Source organism: Besnoitia besnoiti (genome assembly GCF_002563875.1).
Source record: "Besnoitia besnoiti strain Bb-Ger1 chromosome Unknown contig00007, whole genome shotgun sequence".
NCBI classification, from domain to species: Eukaryota; Apicomplexa; class Conoidasida; order Eucoccidiorida; family Sarcocystidae; genus Besnoitia; species Besnoitia besnoiti.
Window position 1 is genome coordinate 63,748 of NW_021703915.1, and position 18,160 is coordinate 81,907.

General features: G+C 58.3%; 2 protein-coding genes across 2 annotated transcripts; one reads left to right on the forward strand and one right to left on the reverse strand.

The window, feature by feature from the left end:
- Nucleotides 1-2,130: 2,130 nt before the first annotated feature.
- On the forward strand, nucleotides 2,131-3,617 carry BESB_070390 (uncharacterized protein; the record flags this gene model as incomplete). Its single annotated transcript, XM_029365412.1, has 3 exons — nucleotides 2,131-2,308; nucleotides 2,772-2,899; nucleotides 3,423-3,617. 3 exons carry the CDS (start codon nucleotides 2,131-2,133, stop codon nucleotides 3,615-3,617), a joined length of 501 nt encoding a protein of 166 aa, XP_029217896.1.
- Nucleotides 3,618-6,247: 2,630 nt separating this feature from the next.
- Nucleotides 6,248-12,341, reverse strand: BESB_070400 (uncharacterized protein; the record flags this gene model as incomplete). The annotated part of the gene is made up of 9 exons (XM_029365413.1): nucleotides 6,248-6,671; nucleotides 7,093-7,438; nucleotides 7,877-8,035; nucleotides 8,455-8,696; nucleotides 9,074-9,456; nucleotides 9,832-10,037; nucleotides 10,521-10,677; nucleotides 11,194-11,273; nucleotides 11,741-12,341. 9 exons carry the CDS (start codon nucleotides 12,339-12,341, stop codon nucleotides 6,248-6,250), a joined length of 2,598 nt encoding a protein of 865 aa, XP_029217897.1.
- Nucleotides 12,342-18,160: the final 5,819 nt, after the last annotated feature.

Below are 18,160 nucleotides of genomic sequence, written 5' to 3' on the forward strand. Positions count from 1 at the left end.
GGTCGAGGAGAAAACTAATGGAGGCTGCGGCAAAGAGCGGAGCGTGGCTTGCTAGAGACGAACCGGCTGCGCAAGGCGCCTTTTACTGTGAAGTCCGATATAGATTGACCTGCCGCTGCGCAATCATACATAAGGCACTTCCGCGCATCCGGCACATATGGAAATCCAAAGAGATACAATACAGTACACATTCAAGAATCGGGGGAAAGTGGCAGGTTGCAAGGGAATCTGTGCGCCGCCGGTCTGACGCAACTGTTGGCAGTGGTGCGGCCCTATAGTTGCCGGCTTCATCTTTGGGCGCACGACACGCGTCTTGTAGAATTGTCGTGAGGTATCGGTAAACGCATGAGGAGGAGAACGAGGTGGTGTGCCATGGCAATCATTGACTCAAATACACGCCCGCTCGACCGCAACTGGGAAGCAGCAAGGCGTGGGCACAGAAACGTGCCAGGACTCCTGTGTTTCCGCCCGTGCGTTTTGCGGCCCTTCTGCAACTCCAGCGTGCGTAGGTACCCATCAGCACGGGGGGCAAACATCGCAGACAATTGGCACCATTTGGCATAACGGTCGTGCCAGCTTGTCTCTGTCAGCCACCGTGAGACACGCCAGCACCCCTCTGGTTGCCGTGCATCGCCAAGGCACATGCCATTCCCTTTCGGGACCCATGCCTGTGTTTGTAGCATTCTACACTAACAGGTCCCTCCATCGCCTTGTCCTATGCGCAAGGAGGAGAGAACTCTAAAACAACGCGTAACTGCGGTGAGGCCTCAACGGGCGCGTGCGCCATTTTTGTAGACTCTTCCACAAGTCGATAGGTTGACGCGCGAAGCCTCAGCTCCGCGCGATGGAAAGAATGTAGTGAACAAAACGAAGCAGAGAGCCTCTTGCAGTTTTCTCTGCTCCATCTCACTTCACGCTTTTCCTCTGCTTTGCCGAAACCCACGCACGATCGTCGCGCGAGTCGATGAGCCACGACACAAGACACCGGACGGCGCCCTTAGCGGGGTGTCAGTATTTCCCGCTTTCCCCCAGCACAGTTTCAGCTCGAACAACTGCGCTGCGAAGGAACACGAAGCGGTCTGAGGGGCGTAGGACATGCTCAAAGGACACCTGATCCAGCTTGGCTCTTGAACATGACAGAGGAGAGGACTTTTCAAGCAGCACTCTGCTTCGGCGGGCGTCTGGCGGCGGGCTCGAAAGCGGCCGGACGGTGTGCAGTTGAAAAAATGGGATTGGATGCTCCCTTCCCTTGGCCATTCCCTGCTCTTGCTTTTTTCTGGGTTTGTGCTGTGTGACATCTGCTATCTCCTTTTTTCAACCCTTGTGGTTGAGGTTTTTCCACCAGTAAGAAAGGAAAGAGCCTTGTCGAGCATGCGTGCTGCCCACGGTGCCGGCGACAGTTTCATCGATGGCATCTCGCGGTAGCTTGGTGTCCCCCCGCGTTCCAGCAATTCTTTCCTCTTGTCAATCTCCATAGCTGGTCAGAGCGTCTTTCCAGCCAATTGGGAATCTCAAAAAGGCATTATTGCTGTAAGGCCTTTGGTCTCGTGGCTTCGCTTTTCTGCAGAGTCGCCGAGGCTCCCTCCTTGGCGCCTGGCTGCTGCACTGCCGTGTGATAAAACTTGCGTCCTTGTGGTCCATCCCCGCTTTTTTCCGCTTCGTGTATCCTCCACGTTTCGCTCGTAAACAAACGGCCCCTGCGCCCTGAAACTGCACGCCAGGCGTTATTCTCCTTGAGCGGCCGCTGTCGAGTCTTGCGGACGTTACGCTTCGACACCAGCCTCAGTTAGAATCCAATCTATCATCAACTCCCGTCCTGCGTAAGCCACTCTTGTTACCCTTCTTTTTTTGTTTCCGTCGCTCTCGAGGTCTTCGTACGCCCATTCCCCTTCTCTGTTTCCAACTTTTTCTGCTGTGTGACTCCGTCCCAGCCGCGCTCCCCTTCTCTGCGACAGTCGCCGCTACCGTCTCTCTTTCGTTCCTCCTTTTCTCCCCGTGCATCTCCTCAATCTCCTAAGTGAATTTTCCCCTCGTTCGCGCCGCGTTTCCGCCTCACATTCCCGCCTCGCCGTGCAGTCATTCTGGCGCGGGAGCCGCTTTTTTGCGCCTCGTTTCTTTCAGTTGCTCAAAATGCCGTCGACCCTCGCCGCGGAGGAGGACGCGTGTCCAACTGGCGGCTCTGCGAGCCCCTCCGCGGGAGCGAGCTCCGCTGCGCCCGCCTCAGAGATGCGCCAGAGGGGGGGAAGAGGAAAGCATACAGAAAAACCCAACAGGAGGGACTCCACGTCTCCCTTCCGCTATGAAAAAGGTACGTGATTCAGCGGGATGCGCCTGAAACTCGCTCCTTCACTCTTTGGCGAGACGGCGCCTCCCATTCAGCCCGTCGTCTTCGATGCAGGGAAAGGGGACCGATGACCGGTTTCCTTTCCTGTTGTTGCCCTCCTCTGCGTCCTTTCGCTAGCTTTTTGAATCTTACAGTCTCTCTGACCCGCGTCGTCAGCCGCGCATCTGCTTGCGCCGGGAGTGAGTGTTGTGTGGCTGCGCCGTGCGGCGCAGCTGTCCCCGTTTTTCATTCTGCAAGGCCTTCCCTCCTGCGCACGTGGTCTTTTCCTGATAGCCGGCTCACGTCTCGCGACGATTAGCTGCCTGGTGAGTAAACAATGCCTGAGCGCGTTGCAGACGTGTGATCTTGTGTGCCTGCGTGACGGCGCATCCATTCATGAGGGTGACTGGCTACTACGAGCTTCTGCCGTTGTGTTCACTTTTCGCAGATCAAGAACACTCGACGTCAAAGAGCCACAGAGGCGAGGGGATCAGTGCAGCTGCGTTTCTCAGTCGCGAATTCCCCGCTCTTCCAGGGACGGAGTCCGTCGACTGGCCCCGCGGAGACTTCCTCCTGGTTCGTTGGAAACACGAAAAACGTACTCTCAGAAATGCACTTACTCGCGATCGCCTGCTCTTCCTTCAGCTTACTCGTGATCTGTTGCGCTTCTTTCAGCTCCGCTCTCTGGCCAGCAGGCCGCTTTTCCCCGTCGCCACATGCGCTTCGCCCCGTTGCTGAGTTCTCCAACGACTCCTGCCTGGTGCGATCTGTCTCGAGTCTCTCCAGCAGGCTTTTGGCTTCTCGTTTTCGCGGCTTGTCTCTGTGCGTCGTGTCCGCTGGTGCCGCGGGCGCGCGCCTCGAACCCTGTCTACATCGCGCACACGCTTTGCCTGGAACGAGTTTTTCTCCCGTGACCACAAAAGGCCGCTCTTCCCGGGAGTGCGCCTGCCCGCCTCCACGCACAGGCTCTGCTGCACCGCTCGCCGCTCTCGACGCGCACACCCTGCGTTTGTCGCTGCCGTGTGGACTCTCTCGCTGCGGAGCAAGGCTGTGTGCTCATCCTGTTCGAGACTCGCGCTGCTGTGACCTGTTTTTTCAGGCGTGTCTCCTGTGCGTCGCGGGGACGATCTTTTTCGTCGCAGGCTGGCGCATGTGGGCGGCAGAGGGCCTCTGGGACGCCTTCCCCTACGGGCTGCTTTCCTTCTTTTGCCTCTGCCCCGGCGTGTACCACTTGGTGATATTCATCTTGATTTTCCTCAAGGTGCCTGGCTTCTCCTTCCGCCTTCTCCATTGACTGCGTTCTGCCCCCCGCGAACGCCTGTCGCGTCTGTCTTCCTCGCCTCGCGCCGCCTCTGCCGGGTGGGGGGGAGGGAAGGGGGAAGGCGGAAGGGCGAGGCACTCGTAAGCGGATCGGCATACCGGCCCCGCGCGCACTTCGGGAATCGCCTCATCCGCGCGTGCGGAGCGGTTTCGCTTGTTGCATTTGTTACGAAGGAGGCGGTGGCCGCGTACCGTCCTCCCTCTCTTGCAGAGTTGTATCTGCTCCCTTTGTTTCGCCGTCGTTGTCCTTCTTGTGGCGTTGCCTCCGCATTGCGAGTTCCCGACGCCAGACGGATTGCGTGCTTCGTACAGTTCCTCCAGCCGCGTCCCCGTCTGTTCCTGCCTGTCTTCTCAATCATTTTTAGCGTCGAGCTCTCTCGGGGCGCTGCGCCCGCGCGGACAGCTTCTCTCTGAGCAACGCCGCCGCACGCTGCAGCTCTTGCCCGTCGATGCACAGACAGAGGGGGGCTGCTATTGACTAACTGCCTGTCAGTTTCTGCCAGTTCAGCGCTTGCAGAGTTTAACGTGCTGGCCCCTGCAGTCCGCCTCTTCCTTCTCTTTGCTCTCTCTTCCCTTCACCGCGTGTAGCGCTGCAGATATCAACGCGAGTAGGCTACACAGCAACAAAGAAATTGACGCGCTTCGCTAGCTGCCACGACCTGAGGCACCCGCTGCGAGCCTCGCTCGGAAGATGACCGCCCTGCCGCCGCGATGTCTTCTCGTTCGAATCCTTTTCAGTGGATGCAGCTAGAAAGTCACTCGCCTATTTCTTTCGTTCCGGCCCCACCTCTCGACACTGTCTATATATTTACACACTTATTCGAGGAGCTTCGTAAGCGGCCACGCAGGGACTCAGCCGCTTGGCTCCGTCCTTTGAATGGACATGGAGGCGTAAGTTTGAGTCCACGGAATCTGAATTACGTTATGAACGTTTGAATGCCCTGGAAGAAGGTACGAATTTCCACATGCGACCAGACGCTCACAGACAGAAGAGCGACACCTAACGGCCGTTACATGACTTAGAGGCGCAGCGTGGATGAATATGTAGGAGGCTTTCTCTACGAACTGAGGCAATGCCGGTGTCTATAGCTGTGACAACGCCGAGACGCCCAGGTATCCGTAAACCCACAAACTGTGAGGCAAAGCGTGTGAACTAGCGAAGAGAGCAACTCGGGAAGGGATGCGCTTCAGTAAGCGCGAGCGCAGGCAGTTTTCCAGGGAGAACCCATTCGGGATAAAACTTATTGCGAGCTTTGTTTGCTCGATTTCGTTGATAAATTATGGGGAACGACGCTGACAGAAAATAAGACACTTTTCGCACGAGAACCCTACTCAAGGTTCACACGATGACAACTTTGACTTTTTCAGAAGGGCCTCGTGCATAAAGATGGTACCAGTGGGGACTCTCTTTCTCTTGACCTCCACTAAGGACGAGCCGAGGCCACAGATCCACTCCGCCCCGCGAGATCATGGAAGAATGGCGAGCGCCTCCATGTCATTCCCCTTTGAAAAGAGACAAAACATAACCTTTGGAATCTCTACGCAAAAGAGCCAGGACGCATCACCTGCTACAAAGGGACGAAGCGCAAATTCTCACTGCTCGTTGGCGCCCTCCATTGAAAAACACCGGCGTCTTCCCTCGTCCCAAGTAGCGGCTTCGACCTCGCCTGTCCGCTCTGCGGCCTGCCGCCGGCTTCACATGTCATCCTTTATCTCCTCTGCTTTTTCTCTTCACTTCCGCTCGCCTCCTGGTCACCCGTGGGTGCGGCCCCCCTTCCTGCGGGCTGCATTCCCGCGCCGCAGAAGTTGCACGAATTGCCTCACCCCTCCAGCACCTCCAGCGGGAATCGCGACGAGGCCCTCGCCAGCATCCTCTTACCTCTACAGAACGAATGAAAAAACCGGAAACGCTCTCTCGCTCGGAGAGCCACATTCTGGCCCCCGTTGGTGTCGGCTCAACTGTCGCACGCACACACAGAGGGAGCCAATGCGGATGACCTCTTTCGTTCTCGTTCACGCGCATACAAAATGCTTCGAAGGCAGTCTAGGCAGCTTCAGTTATGTCTCAGACTTTAAACAAATGTCCCGCGACATGTGCGCCACCGCATCTGCCCTCGAAGCACACGAAGGGTGTGTGAGAATCGCGCCTTCGCACGCTCTGGCCCTGCTCCCAACCTGCGGCATGGCTCGGAGCCTCGGGCACGCTACCTCACTCCGGACGCGCACCCGTGAACCACCTGCCCATGCTTGACATCCACATGCAAGCTGCCTGTTGCCTTGAAGCAAAAACCCGCGAGGCAGAGCGTCTTTCTAGCTCCTCTCGACCCTCGTCGCTCCCTCCGCGCTCTGCCTGGCTGTCCCTCGCCCAGGCCGAGCAGGCGGGCGTCTCTCCTCCGCTCTCTTCTGCAGACCTGAAGCCTACACCGTCTCCCCTCCGTGAGTTCGTCCGCGGAGCTTTCAGCGCACACGCGCACCCGCCCACGGTGCCGGCTTCCGCACGAAGGCCCTCCAACACGCAGAAGGAGCGGCCCGCGCGGCGCCCACCCTAAACCCCGCCGCTCGGAGGCTCGGAGACGCGTCCGCCGTTGCGTCTGCGGCCTCGCCTCAGCAGTGAACCCCCAGGAGGCAGATCTGAATATACACGACGCGGCCCTCGAGCTTGTGCCTGTACTTCACGAAGTTCTGCGAGAGGAAGTTTCTGGCCACGTAGTCAGCCACCGACTCGAGAATCGCCTTGGGCGCTACGTAGTCGCTCCGGAAGTCCGCGATCGCCACGCTGCTCACGTAGAGCGGCGGACCGACGCTCGTGGACAGGACCACGGACGCGCGCGCCCGCTTGCGCTTCACCCAGCTCAAGCGCGTGTCAGACGTCACCTGCGTGTGAACCGTCACGACGGCATCGCCGTCAATCGGCTGCGCCAGAAGCACCAACAGCGCGTGCGTGAGTGCTGCGCGCGGCGGTGCCGCGTACTCGCGGCGCCCGTGCCTCGACCGCGCAATCTCCAGCCGCAGTATAGCCACCGACGACCTGGAAAACGCAACGCACAGAAGCCCTCGCTGCGTGACAAAGTTCGACGCTGCCCGCGGCGCCCGCAAACAAACGGAGGCCTTGGCACAGCCACACAGTGAGACAGACGCGCGACAGCAAGAGACGTGTGAGAACAGACTCGCACTCTAGCCCCCGCAGAGGCGCGAGACGACGGCTGAACACCTCGCAGAGCGACTGCAGCTGAAGACGACACAATGCGGTGGAAGAATGACAGCCACACCACGGCCACACGAAGCACGCAGTCCCGTCACTGCGGACATGAACGCGACCTCCGCAAACGTCCTACACATATTCCTATGTCAAAAAGCGAATGGATAATAATATACACTATGTGCAGTTGCCTGCGGAACGGAAGCCTCCGCCTCCGCCTGGCTTCCTGCGGTGCTGCTGTGCGTCGAACCTGAACAGAGACGAGAGAGGAAGCGCCGGCAGAGGCACGTCGGAGAAGGAGGCTAAAACTGCAGTCCTGCTGGAGTGGTAGATTCTGTAGAGACCCAAGTCGACGGGCGGGAGGCGAAGCCACTCCTCTGCGCCTTCGGGCAGCTGCGCGGAGACGAGACGCTTGTTGCAATTCCTCTCAATCGTCGTGAAGAAGCGAAGCTCGGCGTTCAGCCGCCTAGTCAGCCGCTCGAGTTCCGGCGCAGGCGCGCGCGAGTAGGTGGCGAACTCGTACGCGCGGAGACCCGCTTCGGTCAAGTACGAAACCGACCGCTGCATCAGCGAAGCCTGATGAGCCGCAGTCGTCGCTGAAGGCGCATCACGGCGGGAAAAAGACCAAGATTGCAAAAAAGCAAGAATCCTCAGCAACACACGCAGTTGCTCCCCACCACTCGTGGACGCGAGGTGCTCTTACACACGCAGTGCAGGAGGAAAAACGGACGACTTGAGCACGTGGGAAACAGCTAAAGGTGACACGGGAAAGGAATACGGAAGGCGGCGCCAGCAGGAGACCCCCTCCTTCGTCCAGCTCTACAGAAGTCCTAGTGAATTGCGAGGTTGCGCGAATGCGGAAAGCGACCTCTGCGTGCCTGCGGGCACTTCGAGGCCTCAAGCCGACAAGCTGATGCACAGTCAACAAGCGCCTTCTCTCGCCTCTTCTCCCACTCAAACGCCGTGTGTCCGCGTTTCACAGCGGCGTCAATCAATCACAGTCGCTGCTACTGCGCGAGCAGACAACGCGTTACCTGGTCGTTCTCCGGCGAAGACAATGAGGACTTTCGCATTCTGCCCCGTGGCGCGCAGCGCCTGCAGCGCAAGGGCTTTGTTGGGACCGGCGAGACTCCGCTGAAAGGCGAGGCCGTAGACGTCAGTTCGCGACAGAACCACACCGCCGCTGTCGCTATCTGTTCAGACAGAGGGACACGGACCAGCGCCCAAATGTGCATGAGACTGTCGCGCTCTAGTCTCTGAGTCTATCCCGCGCGCATCTCGTGTTGTATCCGAGTGTAGCTTTGATTTTTCAGGGTGCGGTCATTCGACACCGCGACGAAGTTGAGGAGCGTACGAGATGCACCACGCCCTGCTTTGTGCTGCGCCGCGGATACAGTTGTCGCACAAGACACCCAGGAAGCAGTTTCTGCGCAATGCAGAGCCAGTGCCTGCGGAGGCTCCCCTCTACGGCTCGCATCTGCGGCGGCCGCGGATGTGTGGGCGCTGCCGCACACGTGGACGCGACCGGCACCTGAATCGGAGAAAGCGACCCGCGCGGAGACCGACGCCGAAGATCCAGACGCCCAGCCGCCGCGCGACAGACTCTGCGTACCTCGAGGATCTAGCAATGCGAGGGCCGAGGTTGCACGTCGCCCCGACTTGTCGAAGGCGACGACCTGCGCCTCCACTAGCACCTGGTTGAAGGAGACAAGCGAAAAGCCGCGCGGGATGCCAGCCTTCTGCAGCTGAGCGAGTGCCATCTGGATAGTCCTCGGAGTCGGCACGACGTGAAACCGCATGCGATCCAGGTTCCGGACCGCGGCGTACGGCGGAATGTAGCAAAAGACCGGGCGACTGCGACGAAAAAGAACCCAACACACACACACACACACGCGGAAGGCTTCTGACACGGCGCGTTCCCTTACATCAAACACGGGAAAATCCCTTCGCAGAGCCGCGTGCGCTCACACGTCCTTCTGTGTATACGCAGAGAGCAGGCGAGGTGTGTTGCTTTTCGCTTCCTGGGCGGGTGATGATAGGCACCGCCCAGGGAAGACACCATTTGGCTCGAGAGTCCCAGGTCGGCGGCAGGAAAGAAGATTGCCACCGCACAAACCTTAGGCGCGAAAGTGCGGCACAGCGGAGCCACCCTTACGCAGGCGCAGAGCACATGCGGCAAGCTCTCGACACACTCATCATCGCAAGGGCTCATGCGTCACTCCATTGCTTACACATTCAGATGAGGGTCCTGCCTTCGCAGTCTAGCCAGCAGCCGCGTGGCGACCTCGTCGACCGTCGCAAGGCCTGCGCCGCTCTTGTTTCCGTTGATGAGCCACGAACTCAAGTCCACGATGCTGACGCTTTGCTTTTTGAAGTCGCTCAGAATGCGGTCGACAACCATGTCCACGTAGGTCAGCTCGACGCGCGGGGTCGAAAGAACGAGAGAAAACTCCTCTTCCTTCTGTTTCAGGATCAACGCAGTCGCGTCCACGAACCTCTCTTGCCCAGCCTGAACAAGCAGCGACGCGTTCCGCCCCATCTGCTCGATGATATCCGAGATGCCGTCAGCCCATGTCGAAACGCGCGCGCGAGCTTGTTCCAACGTCCCGCGGAGCTGCAGAGAAGGAACGCAGCCAAGACACCAGAAACAAAAGCCGACAAATGCAAGACAGACCGCGCGGGATGCGAAGACGTGGGGAAAACAACCGGAAACACGCCGCAACAGCGCCGAACGCGCGAAACGCACTCCAGCTGCGCCTCGGCCTTATATCCTTAATCCTACAGCCTGAACTGCAAGCGTCACGCTACGCGAATCAGAGCAAAATGAGGAGGTAGATATACTACAGGCTTTGCTCCCACGCCTGCAGCGGTCTCGCTCTGTCTACATCGCCGACAACGAGGCGCCGCAGAGTCTGCAGTCCCCCCTCCCCGTAACGAAGAGGGTCGCCCGGCATCCGAAGAGCGTCCTGAAGTCCTGCGATTCGTTTACCTCTTGGAGCTTCGTCGCGTTGCTCTGAACTTGCAACTCGACTTGCTTGAATCGGCTGCTGTACTTTTCGCCGAGGAGAAGCGCGTCGGCATCGCTCCTGAGGTATTCCACGACGCCGCGGAGTTCCCCCATCGTCTGCAAGACGACCGACCCTGCCACGCCGTTGATGCGATCGCGAACGTTGTTCAGTCGGTCAAGGAAAAGCGCTGAACAATCCAAAAAATTGAAACATCTCCAGGCGCACGTCGGGCGCAGGGTTGGACAACGTATGATCGCGACGCCTCACGTCTAACAAGGAAGCCACTGGCAAAAGAATCTCACCAGAACTCTGCTCAAGACGGCAACAGCAAGCACGCTGTCAATACACGCAAGAAACGTCAACACCCTGCCATGGGACACTGGCCATGCGCTGCCCGCGCCACCGTTTGGATGTAGGCCTCCACCCAAGCCGATGTAGCTTGCCCCCTCAGCAAACCTTTCGCTCGTGTCCCTGCAGCAGCCCTAAAGCCACGCAAAAGCCTGCAATACACGTATATATATGTATGTACATGCATTGCACTACACACATGCGTAGGCATATACTAGCAGATGCCCGCCTCAACGAGAAAGACGTCGAGGTCACGACCACAAAGATGTCGCAGCGTCTCGCCGGTCTCGCGGCAGCCAGTTCCCTCGTTGCGCAGACGTACCTTGCCGCTCTGCGGCTCGCACGCGCATGAGGTCCAAGAACTTGCCTATCCTCCACTGACCCAGGCGGGCATTCGACTTCAGGGTGCCGATCGCCTTCTCGAGCCCGCCAAGCTGCTGACTCTTCGCGTTGAGTGCGAGCGCCGTCGAGTCGATAATCTGAGAAAACCCCGCCACGGACCACGCTGAGAATATGCGGCTCGCCTCTGCGATGCCGAGACACGCATCGCCTGCTTCGCCCTGTTTTTCTTCCTTTGCGAGCCTGCCCTGGAACGGACGTGCCGTAAACCCTACACCCTAAAACCCTCTAGACTCTCCCTCATGACGAGAGCTCGCCTGTCCCCTTCGCCGATTCTATCGAAGCATTTCGCCTTCGCTTGCTCAGGCAAAATAGAGCGGCCCACGGTGCGACCTGTGGGACTAGAGTGTTTCTGCCGCCGGACACTATCTTTCGCCGCAGACACGCATTCAGTCTGCATGCTGTCAATCCCACCCGATGCGATGCACTGCCACAACACACTCGCCGCTGGATCGCGCGGCCTCTGATTCTCGAAGTGTCAACGGCCACCTGGTGCATAAAACTTTTATGCGGCCTTTTAGCTTCCAAGCAAACAGGACTGCCCCAATAGTGAAAAAGCTGCCTCGCGTCTCAATGGGAGACCGCTGCTGGCTTACCTGCGTGGTCAGAATTTGTTTTCCCTGGAGATCCAGCGCGAGCTCACGGTTCAGGCCGCCGACGTGGTTGAGCAGACTCGCTGCACGTGAAGCAGATCCAAGATTCAACGATCTGTAAATTTCCCCCGGGAATAGCATTCGAGAGTCACTACACGATGCGTCTCGTCACGACTCCACACGAAGACTTCATAGTTCCTAGAAGACTGAAGCTGGCTCCGTTCACGGAAATCAAGAGAACTTTCAGTGAGTGTATGTTTGACGCGTGAGTCGTGCAGCGAATCGTGTTTGCTCGACACCACGCCACAAAAGTGCCAAGTTTCACATGCGAGCGTACGCATATGCGTCCCGCCCCCGAGTACAGAAGAGGCACACACGTCCACGCAGGTGTTCCGTCGGCTCCTGGCGCTGCCGGTCCCGCGTCGAGATGTGGAGGCGCTTCTTTTCGTCTTCCGTGGCATCCAGTCTGTGCGCAGAGACCGCCACTCGCACACGACTCGGCGGCTACTCGGCAGGAGCGTGGTCGGTTGGGAAGCAGAGTCGACCTCACCGATGTTCTCTGGGCCGGCCTTTTGAGGCGCGCCGGCTTTGCGGACCGCAGGCGGGGCGCCGCCCAGGTACAGCCAGGGGCCTCGCGAGAACCAGTACGAATTTTCCTCGAAAGAGTGTGCAGCCGCTTGCGCGCCGTCGTTACTTGCGCGGGCCTCGCCTGAGCCGCCTCCGTCCCGCGACGCGGAGAGAGTCTCGCCCCTCGCGAGCTTCTCCTTCGCTCTTTCGCGCCGTTTGACTCGACCCTCTGCATCCTCGTCGTCCGAAGGCCCTCCAGTTGACGCGCGGGCCGCTCGTCCCCACCGTGGGTCCCCAGGGCCTGCGCCGTCCTCGTCGCGTCTGGCGCCCGCAGTCGCCTCATCCGCCGCTTCGCCACCCGCCCGGCTCTGGTCTTCGGCGGCCGCCGCGAACAGCGAGTGCCCCGTGTAGCAAGTGCTTCCTGTACGCAGCGACGGCGAGGAGCCTGCACCCACGTTGTCGCCGACCCGCGACTGGGGGATGGGACGCAGCACGAGGGAGGAAAAGCAAATAAAGAGCAAGGCTGAGGCGCCCAGCAGCCGCGATGCCCAGGCGCAGCAGCAGCGCGAAAGACGTGGGGGCATCCCCCCCCCGCGAGAATCTGGCGTACGCATCACAACCGGTAGTCGACCGACCGCACGAGATCGACGCGAGACATCACCGAAGAGAGCGACGGCACACGCGCACGTTTCAGAAAAGCGAGGAAACTGGGACAGAGGGAAGTGACAAGTCAAGATGCGCGGGCAGTGAAGATCGACAGCCAGCTGGGTGCAGACGGGGGGCCTACTGCGGCGCTTGTTCACGTGAAAAGCTTTTTTTCACGGCGCCTTTAGATGTCTGTGAGCCTCCACCCGATCCCACGCCAGCGGAATTGTTACTCGATGCCGCGACGCCCCCCAGCAGACCCTCAGCAAGGCATCCCACGAGCCACGCGGCCTGATGGCTCTCGGACAACGCGGACTGCTCCGAAACACGCAGATATCCTTGAACAAAGTCTTGAGTGAAAAAGCAGCCAACGCGAAGTTGGCAAGGCCCTGAGATCGCCGGGGGCGGCGTCGTCGCACCTGTACCACGCGTGAGGCCGCGAGACGCCACGGCGCAGCGGGTCAGATTGGACTCTCAGTCCGAAAATGCAGGAAGAGAACGACCACACTGACTCAGCAAACGGAGACGGTATACGCAACCACCGAAACAGCCATAAAAGGGGACGCACAGAGCGGGACAGTACCGGCGACGCGCCGCCAGAGCATACCAAACGCAAGAATTTATGGAAGACGCCGAAGAGCGGACACAGAGACTCAGCACTGAGAACTCCGCAACACGACATTTTCTCCTCGTTCCGACAGAAGTAGGGCTAATCATTCCGCGGGAATGAAGTGCACGACGCCTGCAATGCGACGAACGCCGCCTAGCGAAAAGAGCCCTGACGTCGTCTGCATAGGATCGCGGCATGCCTTGCGCGGAAAACTGCATGTGCACGTGACGACGACGCCAGAGGCTAGTGAAGAGTTCCGCAAGCTGCCTAGTTTATCTTCACATACTTTGGCTAGGGCAGACAGACCCGCCAACGGAGTCTCACAGAAAGACTGTAAGCTGCATCTTGGGGCTCCTAAACCAGAGTTTGTTGCGTTTTCGAATATGGCCCCTGGTCGGAAAGCAGCCTTCTGGTGGCTCGCCGGCAGCCGGCCCTGCTGCGACGACCACGGAGTTGTGGCGGCGCGCCCGATGCTGTTAGGAAGCTGAAAGTGTTATACGCAAAAGCGCAGTATGGCGCATCAATGCGTGAAGTTGCGCAGATATTTGCGGAAGTCCCACGCACGGGCACGTTGGAGTGTGCCCCCAGCTTCCTAGCGAATCGACGTGCCAGCCATGCGGAGACGCCCTGGCGCACGCGTGGCGGAAGACACTGCATAACTCACTGGAGAAATCTGCTACATGCCACTCTATCCAGTGCTGCCGCAGTTGCGACACGAGTTTGGCGGGTCCTGCGCCAGCCACACCTTAGAATATCTGCTACGAACCAGCTGTCATGGCTGTGCAGAAAGTCGTAGCGAAGAATGGTGTATCTCACACCCGTTTACTCTCACTCACAGCGCCGGCAACGTGAAATGGCCGCCGCTGAAGGCCTCCAATTCACAAACTAGTGCCTAGTTTCACGAGTGCAGCCGCACTTAACGGTCCTCCAAAAACGGTTAGCTTCGGGTCTGCGTTGAAATTGCTAGTTATGTCACGCATCGCATGTGGATAACGAGTCATAAGCACGTATGCATCCGCTCGGGAGCCAAGAGCGCTAAAAGGAAGGGCTGTAGCGCCCTTTCGCTCTATCATGTCCGCAACGAGCTGCACACTCGCTCAGCTCCCTTGCGTCCGCGTGGCGCACCACGCGCTTTCCACAAAAAAAATCCGATGACCAATGCATGTGTAAACGTAGAACGGCACCGTCTCACCGCACACGCTTTCCAACCTTGCTGAGTAGGAGACACAGAACGCTGGATCGCATTCAGTGACACGGGTCACGAAATTCGAACTCTTGTGTGGAGAGTGCGTCATCTTTGCCAGTCCCGCACGCGGCAGTCCGGACACCGAGGTGGCTAAATCCCTCGAAGGTCTTTCAGAAGACCTCGCGCGCCTCGTTCCTCATGTGCTCCCCTCGACATTCCCCTTTGTGGCAACCGTTTGGCTTGTCTTCGTTTGATCATCATGGAACATTCGAGTGCTTTTAACTAGCTTGAGCCGCCTGTCGTGGACCCGCTCGTGCTCGCTCACCACTGACGAGCCGTATGAGGCTCCCCTCAAGCTTCGTCTAGAGCTCCCAAACCAGTGTGCCTTGCCCCGGCATTTGTCCTCCTCCAGTTTCTAGATATTGCTTTGCGTCAAGTTGTGGCTGTCCTCCTCCTTCGGGTTGAAGGACCGGTCCTCCGCCGCTGTCCTGTTGCCCATTCTGATGGGAATTAAGGGCTTGTCTCCCCCGGGGACGGCGTTGAAACAGTAAGCAAAGGCCCGCCAGTTTCGGTATGAACCAGCGCGCTGCCCGATTGGCGCCTGACTTTACTTCCGTAGGAGCACCCTCAATTCCTTGCCACACTGACCGATCTCCCAAGCGAAGGCCCCGAAAAAATTCGCCCCCCGCATTTTTCAAGCGGCGCCTGCGCCCGCGTGACACCGGGGGAGAGAGCGGCTGCGCTCCGTCCGGGCTGGGAGGCCACGGAGGTAAGGCCGAGCCATCCAGTACGGGTGCTGTGACGAAAGGGGACTCGTCCTCATCCACATATTCTCCTTCCGCCGTCTTTTGCGGCAATTGAGGCAGGGTGAGCGGTGACGGAAGTGGCGTCGGCGAGACAGGCGTGGCCGAAGACTTACGGGACGGCGATTCGGTTGGTCCCGTTCGTGAGCGCCTCGGCTCTAGCTCTCCGAAGTTCCGTGGGATGACATCCGGTGAAGTGCTAAACGATCCGGCATAGCCGCCACCATCATCACCTTCGCCTGTGCCTCCATCAGTACTGGCCGCTCCGCTGCCACCAGCACGTGTAAGGTCAGCCGGAGGGCCTTGACCAGGAGGGAAAGATTCCATGAAACTAAGCGGCCGCCCAGCTTTGCCTCCAGAAGATCTTTAAGTTTAGAACGATGACTACTGCAAGTCGAGTTGACTGCCTCCATTCGCCGAAAGAGCTAGGTTTTTCTTCAGCCCGCGAGAGGGCAGCAGCTCTGAAGTACTGGCGAGCCATCGTTTGTTTGAGAGTGCACAACTCGGGATGGAGCATATGTGCATATAAAAGAAAAGGCCTAAAGTCAAACAGAATACAGGCTCCATGTGTGCAAAACTCTGAAGGTGAATGTGCAAAGACTTAGGATAGTAGTAATGTCAGAGTGAGAAGACAACCTGACTTAGTGCCGCTTCGGTGAGCAGATGAGTCTGCTTGTCCATGGCGCTGAGCGGTTTCCCATACGTTTGACTGGCTGAGCTTTGAGTTCTGCCCGCATGATCTTCCGAACATGTCTCACAAGCTGTGACCTCTCTGCGGCCGCCACCGAATAGCGTTGTCTGCGCTTTTCTTTCCGGTGGCCGTGTGTGCGTGTGCCATGAATGCAAAAGAGAAAGGGCATCTCTCTGACCAAGTACCAATTTCTAAACAAGGCACACGCACCAGCTTGCATGTGCTGAATAACTACGAGTGGACCGATTCCAGACTCCTGACAAGGCCTAGCATTGATGCAGAATCACAAGCTCACGACCTGAGTAGCATGCTACCCTATGAACCACAAACCGCTCTAAATGCCTTGACCAAGCTGGACACTGCCACATGAGGGAGATGGGGGCGTGTGATCACGACTTCTTCGCCCTACATTTATTCGTACGGATCGGATCACACGTAAGTTCTGGCTGTTGTATGATGATGATGTCCCTATCTGTACGCATCGCTGAGGCGCATTCTCTCCTAGCGTGTCGGTATCGAACCGCCCCCGTTGATCCTCCCCCCTCAGGAGTTCTTCGGGGGCTCGAGGTCAGTGTAAGAATCAACTTCTGCTCGAGATGTGTGCCCCCGCGTACCGCACAGGCTGACGGCTGGCATAGTGGTGCGTGGTTAAGGCGAACGCAGTCCTCCTGTCGTGTTCCAGCTAGAGACACCTGCCAACGCTGCCATTGTGTCTCCTCCTCCCCAGGATTGATTCACCGGCCGAAAGCGCACTCGTGTGTCACGCTGTGTATTAGGAGAGTTACACTGCTCTTGACGCCGTCTTAAGCTACCTGACGATAACTACTGTGTCCAGAGGTACCTCCTACACACTCACGGCATCGAGTATTTTTATGTTTCATTAATATATTTACAGACACAAAACGCACTAATAAAACACGTCGCAAGATGAGTCTTGCCGGAAAACCTGCACGTGCAATCGAGTATCGGTCCCGTACGACTTGCCGTGCAGTTGATCCGCCTGCTCCTCTCTCCCAAGCGACAAAAGAAGGGGGGTCAGGGAGGCCCAGGAGACTCCAGTCTTTCCGAGGAGATCAAAGAACCACCTCGCCTGTCCATATCTCTCGTTTACCAGTGACGCAAAAATGTCTGCGGATACCGACACGTCAACAGATGCCTCCGAGGTTTATGTGCCACCACGCGCGCACCTGCTCCCCCACTAAATTTCTCTCCATTAAAGAACGATCTCGCACTGATCGTTGCAACACCACCGGTCGTGTACCCTCTGTCTGATGCCCTGTTGTTTCTGCGAAGGGTAGGAGGAACTTTCGGGGTCCTTGCCGCACCCCCCTGCCTCTGCTTGGCCACACAAAGGATCGGCTACCAAAGCATTGCTTACTGTTTGTCAGGGGCCGAACGGACGCCGCCGGCTGCTCCGGCTGCCGCCTTGTCTTTGCGGCTCTTCATTTTCTCTCTTGGAGCGCTCATCGGATTCCGGTGGGTTGGGTCTCCTCTCTCCGACCCGCGGCGTTGCCCCTTAACAGATCGCGGGGGCGTAGCAGGAGCGGGAACATATCTTCCACAGACCTCCCAGCAGCGCGAAGCTTACGTACTTCCGGTCCGAGCATCGCGCCCCGTTTGCAAGGCGGCCTTCGTGGACCTGGTGTGTCGCCATTCCCGCCGGATGTGGCGCCGCCCTTCGAGGATCCTGCATCGGATTCCCCGTCGTCTCGATCGCCGCTAGTAGGACCCACAGTGCCAGTAGACGCGGTTGCATCGTCGTCACTGCCACCTTGGCTTTTTTGACGCACCATCGCCGCCCGAACCGCCGTGTGTCGTCACTGTCAGTCTCAACCAGACTTACAAGAAAACCATTCTGGGCATCCGGGACGTCAGGGTTAAGAAAAGACACGGCGTGACCCGCAGATTTGCCTCCTCGGACAAGGTGTTCAGAACACGTCTACTTCAACGGACTGCGTGTAGGACGAATGACGGAGGTGGTGTGCAGGCATCGATCCTGCGGAAGAGCGGTTCCTCCGGTGGAACTGGCGATAACAGAGACAATGCCTGTAACCAATGGCACGGCGAGCTCCATCTTGCAGAGCGAAGTGACATCGCAACATACTCACATCTAACACACGAGCGTGTCAGAGATGACAGATCAACTCCGGGGTTGCTGGGAGACCTTATTGGAGCTGCAGCGTTGTTTCCGTGGTTGCTTGCTTACTATCTGCCGGTCTCCTATCTTCACCCCAGACACGGCTGGAAGAGCCGCTCCTGACAGTTGTACGCGGGACCGAGACGACCCAATGTATGGGGAGTTGCCTGTCTTGCACTGATGAGAGGTTGGACCACACTCGATATCCGGATCTGCATGGCGAGACCCGGGAGTCACTCGCTGACCTACGGGGACGGCAGCGTGTGACTGGTGCAACGGCCGCGAACCAGCAAAGCTAGTGTATATCCCTTCTTCATAATTCACACTTTTC